This window comes from Amblyraja radiata, chromosome 12 (genome assembly GCF_010909765.2).
Source record: "Amblyraja radiata isolate CabotCenter1 chromosome 12, sAmbRad1.1.pri, whole genome shotgun sequence".
NCBI classification, from domain to species: domain Eukaryota; kingdom Metazoa; phylum Chordata; class Chondrichthyes; order Rajiformes; family Rajidae; genus Amblyraja; species Amblyraja radiata.
In genome coordinates this window covers 3,034,593-3,051,383 of record NC_045967.1, presented here as the reverse complement: position 1 = coordinate 3,051,383, position 16,791 = coordinate 3,034,593, and the positions used below count along the sequence as shown (strand labels likewise).

At 43.2% G+C, this 16,791-nt stretch overlaps 1 protein-coding gene across 1 annotated transcript; it reads left to right on the top strand.

Moving 5' to 3' along the window:
• The first annotated feature begins 11,841 nt into the window (after positions 1 to 11,841).
• Positions 11,842 to 14,030, top strand: LOC116978862 (syntaxin-3-like). Its single transcript, XM_033030111.1, has one exon. It carries the CDS (start codon positions 11,992 to 11,994, stop codon positions 12,871 to 12,873), a length of 882 nt encoding a protein of 293 aa, XP_032886002.1. The 5' UTR covers positions 11,842 to 11,991; the 3' UTR covers positions 12,874 to 14,030.
• The last annotated feature ends 2,761 nt before the right edge of the window (positions 14,031 to 16,791 follow it).

Below are 16,791 nucleotides of genomic sequence, written 5' to 3'. Positions count from 1 at the left end.
GCAAAATATGCCGTTGGAAAGTGGTAATTTCACCCTTCTGCTCAGTGTGGGAGTCCGATTGCAGCATCGAACTATAATGTCACAGGTTGCCAAGACACTTATTGATATAATTGCAGGGACAGCAATTTATAACGATGCATTGAATCAAGTGTTCGGATTATTAGAAATGCATGGTTGAATTTGAACAAGCAATTATTGTCTATGGTTTCAAATAATGATATATATTGACAACACACTGAAATTGTAGGTGTTTCAGCTTTTCTATTGCAGTTAAATACTTGTACATTGAAATATACAGGGAACCTGTGATTTACATTGTGCACACGGTGATGTGTGGAACTCTGTGGCCATCAGCTTGCATCATTCAATGTTAATGATGCACTTTCATCTCGCATATGGTTGCTCTCAATATTGGATCAATATTGTCCATGTTGGGCCAGAATAAAAGGATGTACCTTTTGGAAGAAGGTGAGGAGTAATTTCTTTAGTCATAGGGTGTTGAATTTGTGGAGTTCATTGCCACAGAAGGCTGTGGAGGCCAATATTGGTCAATGTCCTCAGCATACCACTCCTGTCATTTTATAATGTCATTATCATGGTGGACTAGTGTAGCTGGGATATGTTGGCCGGTGTGGGCAAGTTGGGCAGAAAGGCCTGCTTCCACGCTGGATCACTCTATCACTGTTTGACAGATTTTTGCCTTTATTGGGAGATACTGCTGTTGTTTCAGTTTTCATCCCTGTTGCTCCCCTGTGCTCGTACTCATATCTTCATCCAAATGTTGACGGTGTATCTGCTGTGTACCTTCAATGTAGCAGTGAAATGCAGACTGATTTTAGTAAGATTCTTTACCATGGCTAAATGTGCTTATGGCAAGAGACTGGGCAACATCAGCATCTCACTATCTACTTATTTATTTTCACCATGCATAGTAGTTATGAATTATATTTTACACGTTTTATATTTATCCATCCTCTACTTGGGTGGCTATGCCAGTCTTCTTTTGGCTGTCTTCCATTTGATAACATCTGGATAACATGTACATGTATTTGACAGGGATTGATTTGGGATCTCCATGATACTTTTGTGTATAAGAGATATGCATAGTGTCTTGCAAATTTGATTTGTGTTTTGTGAAGAAGTAATCAAGAAGGTTGATGAGGGCAGAGTGTCAGCGTGGACATTTTGTGCTGTATAACTTAAGTGACGAACTGTGGGTAATCAAACCAGGGCATGACATACATAATGAATAGCAGGACCCTGGGGAATGATGTGGAACAGAGAGAGCTTGCGGGAGAATGGTGGTGACGCAGGTAGACGGGATGGTGACAAAGATAAGTGCTTGCTTTAATCGGTTGATGTATTGAGTACAAGTGTCGGGATGCCATGTTGCAGCTGTACAAGGTATTGGTGACACTGCACTTGGAGTTTTGTGTATGTGTAATTCTGTTTGCCATAGTGGAGGAAGAATATCATGAAGCTAGAGAGGGTGCAGAAAAGATTTGCAACAACATTCCTAGGACTGAACGGCTTGAGTTTGAATGGAGAAATAGGATAGTCTTGTCTTGATTTCCCTGGAGCATAGGAGGTTGAGGGGTGAAACTTAAAGAAATAATAAAATCATTCAGGGCATGGAGAATGTGGATAGTCACAGATCCCCCCTGATAGCCGCGACCGCTGAAACCCAATGCACAATCCAACAGGTAAAACCCAACAGATGCTGGTTTAAACCGAAGATAGACACAAATAACTGGAGTAACTCAACAGGTCAGACAGAATCTCTGGACAAAAGATAAATATTATGTTTTGGGTTGGGTCCTGCACACCTTTGGAATGTGAAAGGAAACAAGAGCACTCAGAGAAAACCCCATGTGATCAAAGGGAAAAGGAGCAAACTCCATAAAGACAGCACCCATATTCAGGATCAATTCCGCGTCCCTGGCACCTTTCGGCAGCAGTTTTATGTCCAATGTACTGCCCCATAGTCTTGAACTGAATTAAAAAAACACAGTAGCTGTAAAGGGGGACATAGCGTGACTTTGAGATTTAAGACTGAAAATGGATAGTTTATTTTTTTTAGGAACCAAAGTTATCAACGTATAATTTTTTGTGTGTTGGAAAACAAAATATAGTGGCACAGCTGGTAGACTTGCTGCCTCACACGCCAGAGATCTGCGTTCGATCCTGTCCTCGGGCATTGTCTGTGTTGAATTTGCACATTCTCCCTGAAAGCGTGTGGGTTTCCTCCCACATCCCAAAGACGCATTGGCTTTGTAGATTAACTTGTATCTGTAAAATTGCCCCTAATGTGTAGGGAGTGGGTGAGGAAAGTGGGATAACAGAACTTGTGTAAATGGGTGGTAGACAAAAAATCTGGAGCAAATCAGTGGGTGAGGCAGCATCTATGGAGCGAAGGAATAGGCGACGTTGGAGAAGTCAATGTTCATACCGCTGGGGTGTAAACTACCCAAGCGAAATATGAGGTGCTGTTCCTCCAATTTACGGTGGGCCTCACTCTGGCCACGGAGGAGGCCCAGGATAGAAAGATCGGATTCGGAATGGGAGGGGGAGTTGAAGTGCTGAGTCACCGGGAGATCAGGTTGGTTATTGCGAACTGAGTGGAGGTGTTGTGCGAAGCGATCGCCAAGCCTACGCTTGGTCTCACCGAGGTTGATCATACGCTGAAAAATCGAATCACATTTTTGTTTGGAAGTGGAAAGAAATAATAGAAATTGCATTCATTGCAACGTGTAAAAAGAGTTGAGATACTGTATTGTAATTTTGCTGCATGTCATTGTGGTATATATCATGTCTTGATTGGTGAATATGTTTAGTTTGTGACTTTATTTGAAGCAGAAATAATATGTGAATGCTTCATTGAGCATAATTCCGACTGCACTTCGTCCGAGCACATTATCGCATGTGTCATGCAAGCCATCTTAAATGACCACCTAAACTGTCATTTGGCAACCTAAAAAGCTGCCTAGGTTGCCCGGCTGGCATCAGAGAAAAAAAAGTGAAGTGAGAGCCCTGAGATGGCATAGGTTTAAGAGGAGAGTGGAAAGATTTCAAAGGTGACCTGAAAGTCAGGATTTTCACACAGAGAGTGGTGGGATTGTGGAACGATCTGTCAGTTGAGGTAGGTACAAAGACAGATGAAATATGTAGGAAGGAACTGCAGACACTGGTTCAAACTGAATTTAGACACAAAAATCTGGAGCAACTCAGCGGGTTATTCATATTGTTCTACATCTCTCTATTTCACCAGCTATATATCTCTTATTTTCCCTTTCACCTGACTCTCAGTCTGAGAAAGGGTCCTGACGCGAAACGTCACCCATTCCTTCTCTCCAGAGATGCTGTCTGACTCGCTGAGTTACTCCAGCTTTTTATGTCTATCATTGGGACAGATACAGGAATAGGAATGTGCAGTGTACATAATGGTAACTGCACCTTTAAGAACTGAGTATCAGAATGGTGTGATTTGTGTCATGTGATATTATCATTATCTTATCATAGAAGTACCTACTAGAGAAGGGGCGGTACTGGACCTCCTGTTAGGAAATGAGATGGGTCAGGTGGCAGAGGTATGCGTTGGGGAACAGTTCGGGTCCAGTGATCACAATACCATTAGTTTCAATATAATTATGGAGAGGGACAAAACTGGACCTAGGGTTGAGATTTTTGATTGGAGAAAGGCTAACTTTGAGGAGATGCGAAAGGATTTAAAAGGAGTAAATTGGGACAGTTTGTTTTATGGGAAAGATGTGGAAGAGAAATGGAGTACATTTAAAGGTGAAATTTTAAGAGTACAGAATCTTTATGTCCCTGTTCGGTTGAAAGGAAATCGTAAAAATTGTAAAGAGCCATGGTTTTCAAGGGAAATTGGACACTTGGTTCGGAAAAAGAGGGAGCTCTACAATAGTTATAGGCAGCATGGAGTAAATGAGGTGCTTGAGGAGTATAAAGAATGTAAAAAGAATCTTAAGAAAGAAATTAGAAAAGCTAAAAGAAGATATGAGGTTGCTTTGGCAAGTAAGGTAAAAGTAAATCCGAAGGGTTTCTACCGCTATATTAATAGCAAAAGGATAACGAGGGATAAAATTGGTCCATTAGAGAGTCAGAGTGGCCAACTATCTGCAGAGCCAAAAGAGATGGGGGAGATATTGAACAGTTTCTTTTCTTCGGTATTCACCAAGGAGAAGGATATTGAATTATGTGAGGTAAGGGAAACAAGTAGAGTAGCTATGGAAACTATGAGGATCAAAGAAGAGGAAGTACTGACACTTTTGAGAAATATAAAAGTGGATAAGTCTCCAGGTCCGGACAGGATATTCCCTAGGACATTGAGGGAAGTTAGTGTAGAAATAGCAGGGGCTATGGCAGAAATATTTCAAATGTCATTAGAAACGGGAATAGTGCCGGAGGATTGGCGTACTGCGCATGTTGTTCCATTGTTTAAAAAGGGGTCTAAGAGTAAACCTAGCAATTATAGACCTGTTAGTTTGACGTCAGTGGTGGGCAAATTAATGGAAAGAATACTTAGAGATAATATATATAAGCATCTGGATAAACAGGGTCTGATTAGGAACAGTCAACATGGATTTGTGCCTGGAAGGTCATGTTTAACTAATCTTCTTGAATTTTTTGAAGATGTTACTCGGGAAATTGATGAGGGTAAAGCAGTGGATGTTGTGTATATGGACTTCAGTAAGGCCTTTGACAAGGTTCCTCATGGAAGGTTGGTTAAGAAGGTTCAATGGTTGGGTATTAATGGTGGAGTAGCAAGATGGATTCAACAGTGGCTGAATGGGAGATGCCAGAGAGTAATGGTGGATGGTTGTTTGTCAGGTTGGAGGCCAGTGACGAGTGGGGTGCCACAGGGATCTGTGTTGGGTCCACTGTTGTTTGTCATGTACATCAATGATCTGGACGATGGTGTGGTAAATTGGATTAGTAAGTATGCAGATGATACTAAGATAGGTGGGGTTGCGGGTAATGAAGTAGAGTTTCAAAGTCTACAGAGAGATTTATGCCAGTTGGAAGAGTGGGCTGAAAGATGGCAGATGGAGTTTAATGCTGATAAGTGTGAGGTGCTACATCTTGGCAGGACAAATCAAAATAGGACGTACATGGTAAATGGTAGGGAATTGAAGAATGTAGGTGAACAGAGGGATCTGGGAATAACTGTGCACAGTTCCCTGAAAGTGGAATCTCATGTAGATAGGGTGGTAAAGAAAGCTTTTGGTGTGCTGGCCTTTATAAATCAGAGCATTGAGTATAGAAGTTGGGATGTAATGTTAAAATTGTACAAGGCATTGGTGAGGCCAATTCTGGAGTATGGTGTACAATTTTGGTCGCCTAATTATAGGAAGGATGTCAACAAAATAGAGAGAGTACAGAGGAGATTTACTAGAATGTTGCCTGGGTTTCAGCAACTAAGTTACAGAGAAAGGTTGAACAAGTTAGGGCTTTATTCTTTGGAGCGCAGAAGGTTAAGGGGGGACTTGATAGAGGTTTTTAAAATGATGAGAGGGATAGACAGAGTTGACGTGGAAAAGCTTTTCCCACTGAGAGTAGGGAAGATTCAAACAAGGGGACATGACTTGAGAATTAAGGGACTGAAGTTTAGGGGTAACATGAGGGGGAACTTCTTTACTCAGAGAGTGGTAGCTGTGTGGAATGAGCTTCCAGTGAAGGTGGTGGAGGCAGGTTCGTTTTTATCATTTAAAAATAAATTGGATAGTTATATGGATGGGAAACGAATGGAGGGTTATGGTCTGAGCGCAGGTATATGGGACTAGGGGAGATTATGTGTTCGGCACGGACTAGAAGGGTCGAGATGGCCTGTTTCCGTGCTGTAATTGTTATATGGTTATATGGTTATATGGTTATATGGTTATCAGTTTGGTGAATATGTGTGCGAGTATGCATGGTGTATTTTTGTAACAGTAAAGATGACCCATACTGGCAAGTGTTTGACTGAAAACCTGTCTTTGTTTCTGTCTAGGAAGGAACTGCAGATGCTGGTTTAAACCAAAGATAGACTAATTGCTACTGCTGTAATATCTTACAGAATGGTTTAGTAGGATATGGGGCATATGATGTGATACAGGTGATATTAGAAAATTTGCAGATGACACAAAGCTGGGTGGCAGTGTATACTGTGAGGAGGATGCTCTGAGGATGCAGGGTGACTTGGACAGGTTGGGTGAGTGAACAAGATCTGGGTGTCTGCTTCGTGGAGGACCTTGACGCTCCACAGATTGTTGGGCAGGATCTGGAGGTCCTCAAAGCCAAGGAGCACTTGGCCACCAGGCAAGTGAGCCTCGAACCTCTCATGGATCTGCAGTCGCAGATAGCTGAACTTCACCAACTCTTCCTGCAGTTTGATACTGGTGACTGAGCAACAAGAAGTGGTAAACAGCATTGAATATAACGTGGAGCACACTGTGGACTACATCACACAGTCCACAGACGACATTAAAAAACAATAAAGTACCAGAAGAAATCTCGGGTAACTGCTGCAGCCACAGCCGTCATTGGGCTGTGTGCCTGTGTTCCCTGCATTGCAAAGTTATCTTCTTAAAAAAAGAGGTCATGGCTTTACAAAGGACATAGTCCCATGTCCAAAGGAGAAAATTGCGATCTCCTCCACGACTAACCGGGTTGCTGTAATTGTGTCGTCAGCTTTCTGTGCATCGATTGACTTCTCGAGATTATTTCTACTGCTGAATTTGCTGAAGACAGGAATGCGTTTGTGCAGTGGGCCTCTGCGAGTGCATTTCAGGGGGTGTGGGCCAGGGAGTCTGCCTCATCTACATCGTAACCCTGAGAACTTTCCAACTATTCAGGGGTGTGCCAACATTAACCAAGGGATTAACATTAATAGTTGGATTTTAAAGGAAGTAGGTGAGAATATTATTTCAAAATTATCTCAGCTCATGCACCCATTTCTTTAGAGTGGATGGGTAATCGCACACAGCTGTCCTGTCCGAGAAAATTGAAAGGGGGAAACCAGAGAGGTTGCCATCGCACCTGCTGAAAAATTACTGGAGAGTTTTCAGTTGATCAATGAACTGGCATGGATTTTGTAAAGAGTGGGTCGTGTTGAAGGAATCCAAATGTTTTGAAGAGATTCCTAATGTATTTAAATGGATTTTCAGCAAAGTACTTGCTACAGTTCTTGTTTATAGACGTATCCACTGAATGGAATAGTGAGTTATATATCAGAGATGGTGACACTATTGCAGTGGGCACTATTGTAAGCTGTGGAAACAGACTCATTCAACGACAGTGTTTCTGATAAATCAGTCAATGCAGACAGAACCATAGCGCACAGATTTCAATGTCGATGAACATGCGGTCATTCATCTTTGATTCACCAACTGTTAGAAAGGAGGGACGCTCAAAGAGATGTTAAGGTTTGCACAATGGTTGTTGCACAAACCATGGCTATATTCCCTAGAATCTATATGATCAAGGGGAGACTTTTAAGTGATTTAGAAGTTGTATTAAGGGAATTATTGGGTTAGATGGAACAAAACTGTTGTCAAATAACTTTGGGAAACATTCATCTAGATGTTTCATTTTAATGACAAGATGTCTTGTTTTCATTTAATGACAAGATTAATCTAAAATCAAGATTAATTAAAGAATAGCATGAAACATCAGGAAACTGTGCATGGAGTTAAATTGTAGAACAGTTGTTGTAGTCTGTTCTTGTTTCTGTGAGTTTCCTGGAAAGACAATTCTTCTTTACCTGTATTACCAGCCAATGTATATTAATTAGTTTCCTGGAATTAATTGACTTTTAATACTGCTTTGAATATGATATATGTATGTATTACGTGCTTCCCCCTCTGAGTTTCCAATTTACCAGAAAATTGTGGGAAACTTCACAAACCAGTCAAAGCTCCCTTCGTGGTAAACCAATGATATGCTACCACTCTGAAACACCTTTCTGGAGCTTATTTTAAATCATTCTTGGTATCTGACTGTTCATGAAAATATGTAGGGTGTTGCGAGTTTCATTTTTGAGGAATGTAAGTGGAGATAGCTGCGTTCCTGGATAATGAAGTCCAATGTTACACATGGCCCAGAAACATTGTTAGCCGGGAGCAATCAAGAACTGCCGATCTACAGCATGGCGATCTGGTAGCATCATGGTGACTGGCATGTAGACTGACAATCTATTTGGCCAGGCAGCATCATGGTGATTTACAGCAGAATGAATCTCCAAAAATTGCTGTTGCCTTTTGCTGCCTTTTGGGTGCAGAAGGAGAATGGTTTGATCAAATGCATTAAATGTTGTAGCTGTATCAATTGACCATCACACGTGTAATGCAATATTTCCAATAAAAATCTTACAAATGTGTCAGCATTTTTCCCCATTTATAAATCCTTTGTCTATAAAAACATGAAAATTGCTCGTGTACATCTCCCATCTTAGAGATGTTATTGCAAAGGTCAATGTTCTTGTCTGCTTTGTGATGGCATTTAAAACACTTTTGAATTTTGTTCAGATTCAGATTCAGTGACATGTACTGAGGTAGTGATAGCTTTGTTTTGCATGCTATCCAAACAATCAGATATACCATACATTAGTAAAGTAGAGATGATTGGATGATGTTTCAATCCCTGTAGTAAGTCAGAACTCTTGATATTGTCAGTGGGATTGGAGTGGTGAAAGGTAAAGTAGGTACATCATCAGGTCATCAGGTGGGCACCCTCCTTCTTTGACTCTTCATTGATAAGCCGACAACTTCTCCAGAAGGCTCAACGGTGATACCTTATGTCCCAGTTACACCCACCTCAGTTCCATACCCTCCTGTCTTCACCTTGCAGCCCAATTGTTGTCTTTCCTTTTAATCCAAAGCCAATTGCTGCTTTTTTCTGCTGAATTTGACAATGACGATTGCTTGTTGGAAGGAGCAACCCCTCACACCCATTTTCTTCAATAGACTGGTCCTAGATGTAGCAACACTGCATCCCACTTCAACAGAAAACATCTTGGTCTTCCAGCCATTACTTGGTCTTTTTCCTCTCATAAGCTTCTTCAATGCCATCTTCCCATGGAATTGTCAATTCCACAACGTATGCCAACTTGGCTGTTGTGGACCACAGGACCATGTCTGGCCAGAGTGTTGTAGCCACAATGTCTGAGGGAAACACAAGCCTTTTTTCTAAGTCCACTTCCATTTTCCAATCCCGAGCAGGCTGCAGAATGCTTGCATCCATTGATGTAATCTGGTGCTCTGGAGGTTGGCCTGCTGGTACAAATGTTGTTAAGTGGACATTTCCTGCCGATATTTGTGGGGAAGCATTTGTGGTCATTCGCCTCTGTTCCAGGATTGATGCCAGCTGTCTGAGAACTTGGTTATGCCGCCAAGTATAACGCCCTTGGCCGAGGCTCATAGTGCATCCTGTTAAAATATGCCTTAGTGATGCAGGTGCTTGGCAAAGGGAGCAAGCGGGGTCTTCTCCGAACCACTGCTTCAGGTTCTGGGATGAGGGTAGGACGTCATAAGTGGCTCTGATGACAAAACGTGGCCGAGATCCCTCCATCTGCCAGACCTCACGCCAACTGAGTTTCCTCTTTTCCAAGCTCTCCCAGTTAGTCCATTGGCCCTGCTTGGCCATTGAGACGGCCTTGGCGTGTCACTCTGCCTCCTCCCGTCTTCTCACCTCCTCCACCACGAGCCATCTCTTCTGCACTGATGTTGCCTTGTGCCATTGAGGAGCTTTTGGGACGAGCCCAAGCCCGGCTCACCCGTGTTGGACTTGGCCAACCACATCCCTTCAGATGGGATCCACTTTCTCCCTGTTGCCACACCGGGGGCCGCTGTTCGAATAACAGTATCTTCAGATTCAGTGAGGGTCATGACCAACCTTGCTTTAGTGCATTTGAACTCTTCCACAAGACCTGCAATGGGTAATTCCAATTTGCCACTCCCGTACAGTCCGACAGCACTTAAGCATCGTGGAAGTCCAAGCCACTGTTTCACATGCGTGCTGATCATTCTCTCCAGCTTTTCCACTTTGTTGATGGGGATTTCATACACAGTTAAAGGCCACATGATTCTTGGTAGTATGCCAAACTGGAAGCACCACAGCTTGAGTTTTCCTGGTAGCAAGGTCTTGTTGATGTGAGCTATGTGCGTGATGCTATCCTTTTTGAGTTGTTCAAACAGCTCGGTGTCCTTGAGCTTTGCATCATACCATCGGCCCAAACTCTTCACTGGCATTTCTGAAGCAGTCAGAACAGGTATTCCGTCAATATGAAATCTTTGATCCTTGACTTGACCTCTGACAATGGAGATGCTTCTGCACTTGCTGGGTTTGATCTGCATCCTTGCCCATGTGATGTTTTGATGAAGTTTTTCCCGATTATGGAATGATGTCAGTTGAGACAGGTACAAAGCATATGAAATATGTAGGAAGGAACTGCTGGTTTAAACCGAAGATAGACACAAAAAGCTGGAGCAACTCAGTGGGTCATTCATATTGTTCTATATCTCTCCATTTCACCAGCTATATTTCTTGTTTAATTTTCCCCTGACTCTCAATCTGAAGAAGGGTCCCGACCCATTCCTTCTCTCCAGAGATTCTGTCTGACCCGCTTGTTATGTCCATCATTGGGACAGATGCAGGGATAGGAATGTGCAGTGTACACAATGATAACTGCACCTTTAAGAACTTAGCACCAGAATGGTGTGATTTGTATCATGTGATATTATCATTATCTTATCAGTTTGGTGAATATGTGTGTAAGTATGCACGGTGTATTTTTGTAACAGTAAAGATCTGGCAACTGTTTGACTGAAAACCTGTCTTTGTTTCTGTCTAGGAAGGAACTGCAGATGCTGGTTTAAACCAAAGATTAACACAAAAAGCTGGAGTAACTCAGCAGGTCAAACAGCCTCTACGGAGAGAAGTTTAGAAGGATGAGGGGGTTCTTATAGAAACATGTAAAATTATAAAAGGACTGGGAGCTAGATGCAGGAAAAATGTTCCCAATGTGGGGTGAGTCCAGAACCAGGGGCCACAGTCTTAGAATAAAGGGGAGGTCATTTAAGACTGAGGTGAGAATTTTTTTTTTCATCCAGAGAGTTGTGAATTTATGGAATTCCCTGCCACAGAGGGCAGTGGAGGCTAAGTCACTGGATGGATTTAAGAGAGAGTTAGATAGAACTCTAGGGGCTAGTGGAGTCAAGAGATATGGGGAGAAGGCAGGCACGGGTTATTGATTGGGGACGATCAGCCATGATCACAATGAATGGTGGTGCTTGCTCGAAGGGCCGAATGGCCTCCTCCTGCACCTATTTTCTTTGTTTCTAAGTTTTGGGTCGAGACCCTTCTTCAGACTGAGACCGGCTGAGTTACTCCAGCTTTTTGTGTGTATCTTTTGTTTTTGTCCACTTGCCACTGCTGTAATATCTTACAGAATGGTTTAGACAGATATGGGGCACAGACAGGTGATGTGATATTTTGGTCAACAAGAATAAGTTGGGCTGAAGAGCCTGTTTCCATGCTGTAAGCCTCTATGACTCTAACGTTGTATCATGGGTAAGACTTTCTAGCTGAAAGGAGTTACAATTGGACATGCTCCGACTTTGATTTAAATGAGCTTCCTCTACGTGTTGCAACAATGTCCGTGGAACTTCAGAAACTATCGCCTTGTTATTTAGGAAACTTGAGAGGCGAAGCCAGGACTGGTTTTCTCAGCCCTGAGGCTCAGGAGGAGGTTATGACGACTTCGCTTTCGTGTTCCCCAGTGTAAGGTTCAACCCATTGAGTCTTTAATATCAGAACATCACGTGGCAAAGAGAAACAAAAAAGCCGATTACGAATGGGTGTCGCCAGCAGCAGCACAAACACACACATTTGGCACTGACGCGGAGAGTATCGGCTGCAGAAAACAAACAGGGTTCGCTTCAGGAAGTTTATTAACTTGGCGTAAAGGGTAGGAGCAAGTCCCAGTCACCTACCATGAAGGACAGGCTGGAGGAGCTGAAGAGAGCGGCGGAGGACAATTTCACGGAGAGTATTGTTGGTGGAATCGACAACCCAACATTTGAAGGGACAGAGTCCAACAGGTTGAATGGATTTTTTGAAGACATTTCAGCTGTTTCTTCAAACCTCACCAAACTGGAGAATCTAGTCCAGAGTATCCAGAAGAAGCAAGCGGGGGTGCTGTGTGGGACTGCGAAAGCGAGCATCTACAACAAGAAGAAACTTATGAAATATTCCAAATGTGAGTTGACCTGTGAGGCCAAGATCATCCAGTCGCAGCTGAACAGGATGAGGGGTGTCCTGTCTCGCAAGCGGCAGGAGGCACCCTTCTCGGTTGAGTACAGGATTCACCAGAGCCAGTACAATGCCTTGGTGACTCGCTATCACCACATACTAACCTCGCACCACACGATGGAGATGGAATACGTGGACAAGTTGAAGCAGCAGATTACGCGGCAGACTCAGTTGGCTGGCTTGCAGTTGCAGGAGGAGGACGTGGACCGCTTCGTGGAGGACCTTGACGCTCCACAGATTGTTGGGCAGGATCTGGAGGTCCACAAAGCCAAGGAGCACTTGGCCGCCGCCCAGGAGCGCCACAAACAGCTTCTGGAACTGCAGTCGCAGATAGCTGAACTTCACCAACTCTTCCTGCAGTTCGAGGTACTGGTGACTGAGCAACAAGAAGTGGTAAACAGCATTGAATATAACGTGGAGCACACTGTCGACTACATCACACAGTCCGCAGACGACGTTAAAAAAGCAATAAAGTACCAGAAGAAATCTCGGGTAATTGCTGCAGCCGCAGCCGTCATTGGGCTGTGTGCCTGTGTTCCCTGCATTGCAAAGTTATCTTCTTAAAAAAAGAGGTCGTGGCTTTACAAAAGGACCTAGTCCCATGCCCAAAGGAGAAAATTGCGATCTCCACCACGACTAACCGTGTTGCAGTATTTTTTGTCATCAGCTTTCTGTGCATCGATTGACTTCTCTAGATTATTTCTGCAGCTGAATTTGCTGAAGACAGGAATGCGTTTGTGCAGTGGGCCTCTGCGAGTGCATTTCAGGGGGTGTGGGCCAGGGAGTCTGCCTCGTCTACATCGTAACCCTGAGAACTTTCCAACTATTCAGGGGTGTGCCAACATTAACCAAGGGATTAACATTAATAGTTGGATTTTAAAGGAAGTAGGTGAGAATATTATTTCAAAATTATCTCAGCTCAGGCACCCATTTCTTTAGAGTGGATGGGTAATCGCACACAGCTGTCCTGTCCGAGAACATTGAGAGGGGGAAACCAGAGAGAAGTTGCCATCGCACCTGCTGAAAAATTACTGGAGAGTTTTCAGTTGATCAACGAACTGGCATGGATTTTGTAAAGAGCGGGTCGTGTTGAAGGAATCCAAATGTTTTGAAGAGATTCCTAATGTATTTAAATGGATTTCCGGAAAGTTACCCGCATATGAATCTAGTGCAATTCAAGGCAAGTTAACGAACAAGTTAAAGATTGAGCAGAGCAAGAGGAATTGGAGAGCAAGAATTATTGGCAGGACTGATGCATTGTAATGCATACCGTGAGCCCTCAACTATTCAGCAACTGCCTCTATGATCAATCTGGAATATGGAATAATGAAGGATGGAACTGCAGACACTGGTTTACTGAAGATAGACACAAGATGCTGGAGTAACTCAACGGGTCAGGCAGCATCTCTGATGGGAGGAAAAGGTGACGTTTCGGCTCGAAACCCTGCGTCCGACTGAGTTGTATATCAGAGATGGTGACACAGAAGTGGGCACTATTGTAAGCTGTGGAAACAGACTCATTGAACTACAAAGCGATTCTGATGTCGCTTCAGTCAATGCAGACAGATCTATAGCGCACAGATTTCAACGTGGATGAACATGCGGTCGGTCATTCATCTTGAATTCACCAACTGATAGAACATTATGGGATGGTGAACTGTTAGAAATGAGGGACGCACAAAGAGATGAAAAGGTTTGCACTATGGTTGTTACACAAACAAATCCCCTGGAAGCTATAAGATCAAGGGGAGGCTTTTAAGTTATTTCGAAGTTGTATTAAGGGAATTATTGGGTTAGATGGAACAAAACTGTTGTCAAATAACTTTGGGAAACATTCATCTAGATGTTTCATTTTAATGACAAGATGTCTTGTTTTCATTTAATGACAAGATTAATCTAAAATCAAGATTAATTAAAGAATAGCATGAAACATCAGGAAACTGTGCATGGAGTTAAATTGTAGAACAGTTGTTGTAGTCTGTTCTTGTTTCTGTGAGTTTCCTGGAAAGACAATTCTTCTTTACCTGTATTACCAGCCAATGTATATTAATTAGTTTCCTGGAATTAATTGACTCTTAATACTGCTTTGAATATGATATATGTATGTATTACGTGCTTCCCCCTCTGAGTTTCCAATTTACCAAAAAATTGTGGGAAACTTGGCAAACCAGTCAAAGCTCCCTTCGTGGTAAACCAATGATATGCTACCACTCTGAAACACCTTTCTGGAGCTTATTTTAAATCATTCTTGGTATCTGACTGTTCATGAAAATATGTAGGGTGTTCCGAGTTTCATTTTTGAGGAATGTAAGTGGAGATAGCTGCGTTCCTGGATAATGAAGTCCAATGTTACACATGGCCCAGAAACATTGTTAGCCGGGAGCAATCAAGAACTGCCGGTCTACAGCATGGCGATCTGGTAGCATCATGGTGACTGGCATGTAGACTGACAATCTATTTGGCCAGGCAGCATCATGGTGATTTACAGCAGAATGAGTCTCCAAAAATTGCTGTTGCCTTTTGCTGCCTTTTGGGTGCAGAAGGAGAATGGTTTGATCAAATGCATTAAATGTTGTAGCTGTATCAATTGACCATCACATGTGTAGTGCAATATTTCCAATAAAAATCTTACAAATGTGTCAGCAATTTTCCCCATTTATAAATCCTTTGTCTATAAAAACATGAAAATTGCTCGTGTACATCTCCCATCTTAGAGATGTTATTGCAAAGGTCAATGTTCTTGTCTGCTTTGTGATGGCATTTAAAACACTTTTGAATTTTGTTCAGATTCAGATTCAGTGACATGTACTGAGGTAGTGATAGCTTTGTTTTGCATGCTATCCAAACAATCAGATATACCATACATTAGTAAAGTAGAGATGATTGGATGATGTTTCAATCCCTGTAGTAAGTCAGAACTCTTGATATTGTCAGTGGGATTGGAGTGGTGAAAGGTAAAGTAGGTACATCATCAGGTCATCAGGTGGGCACCCTCCTTCTTTGACTCTTCATTGATAAGTCGACAACTTCTCCAGAAGGCTCAACGGTGATACCTTATGTCCCAGTTACACCCACCTCAGTTCCATACCCTCCTGTCTTCATCTTGCAGCCCAATTGTTGTCTTTCCTTTTAATCCAAAGCCAATTGCTGCTTTTTTCTGCTGAATTTGACAATGACGATTGCTTGTTGGAGGGAGCAACCCCTCACACCCATTTTCTTCAATAGACTGGTCCTAGATGTAGCAACACTGCATCCCACTTCGACAGAAAAAATCTTGGTCTTCCAGCCATTACTTGGTCTTTTTCCTCTCATAAGCTTCTTCAATGCCATCTTCCCATGGAATTGTCAATTCCACAACGTATGCCAATTTGGCTGTTGTGGACCACAGGACCATGTCTGGCTGGAGTGTTGTAGCCACAATGTCTGGGGGAAACACAAGCCTTTTTTCTAAGCACTTCCATTTTCCAATCCCGAGCAGGCTGCAGAATGCTTGCATCCTTTGATGTTATCTGGCGCTCTGGAGGTTGGCCTGCCGGTACAAATGTTGTGAAGTTGACATTTCCTGCCGATGTTTGTGTGGAAGCATTTGTGGTCGTTCGCCTCTGTTCAAGGATTGATGCCAGCTGTCTGAGAACTTGGTTATGCCGCCAAGTATAACGCCCTTGGCCGAGGCTCATAGTGCATCCTGTTAAAATATGCCTTAGTGATGCAGGTGCTTGGCAAAGGGAGCAAGCGGGGTCTTCTCCGAACCACTGCTTCAGGTTCTGGGGTGAGGGTAGGACGTCATAAGTGGCTCTGATGACAAAACGTAGCCGAGATCCCTCCATCTGCCAGACCTCACGCCAACTGAGTTTCCTCTTTTCCAGGCTCTCCCAGTTAGTCCATTGGCCCTGCTTGGCCATTGAGACGGCCTTGGCGTGTCACTCTGCCTCCTCCCGGCTTCTCACCTCCTCCACCACGAGCCATCTCTTCTGCACTGATGTTGCCTTGTGCCATTGAGGAGCTTTTGGGACGAGCCCAAGCCCGGCTCACCCGTGTTGGACTTGGCCAGCCACATCCCTTCAGATGGGGCCCACTTTCTCCCTGTTGCCACACCGGGGGCCGCTGTTCGAATAACAGTATCTTCAGATTCAGTGAGGATCATGACCAACCTTGCTTTAGTGCATTTGAACTCTTCCACAAGACCTGCAATGGGTAATTCCAATTTGCCACTCCCATACAGTCCGACAGCACTTAAGCATCGTGGAAGTCCAAGCCACTGTTTCACATGCGTGCTGATCATTCTCTCCAGCTTTTCCACTTTGTTGATGGGGATTTCATACACAGTTAAAGGCCACATGATTCTTGGTAGTATGCCAAATTGGAAGCACCACAGCTTGAGTTTTCCTGGTAGCAAGGTCTTGTTGATGTGAGCTATGTGCGTGATGCTATCCTTTTTGAGTTGTTCAAACAGCTCGGTGTCCTTGAGCTTTGCATCATACC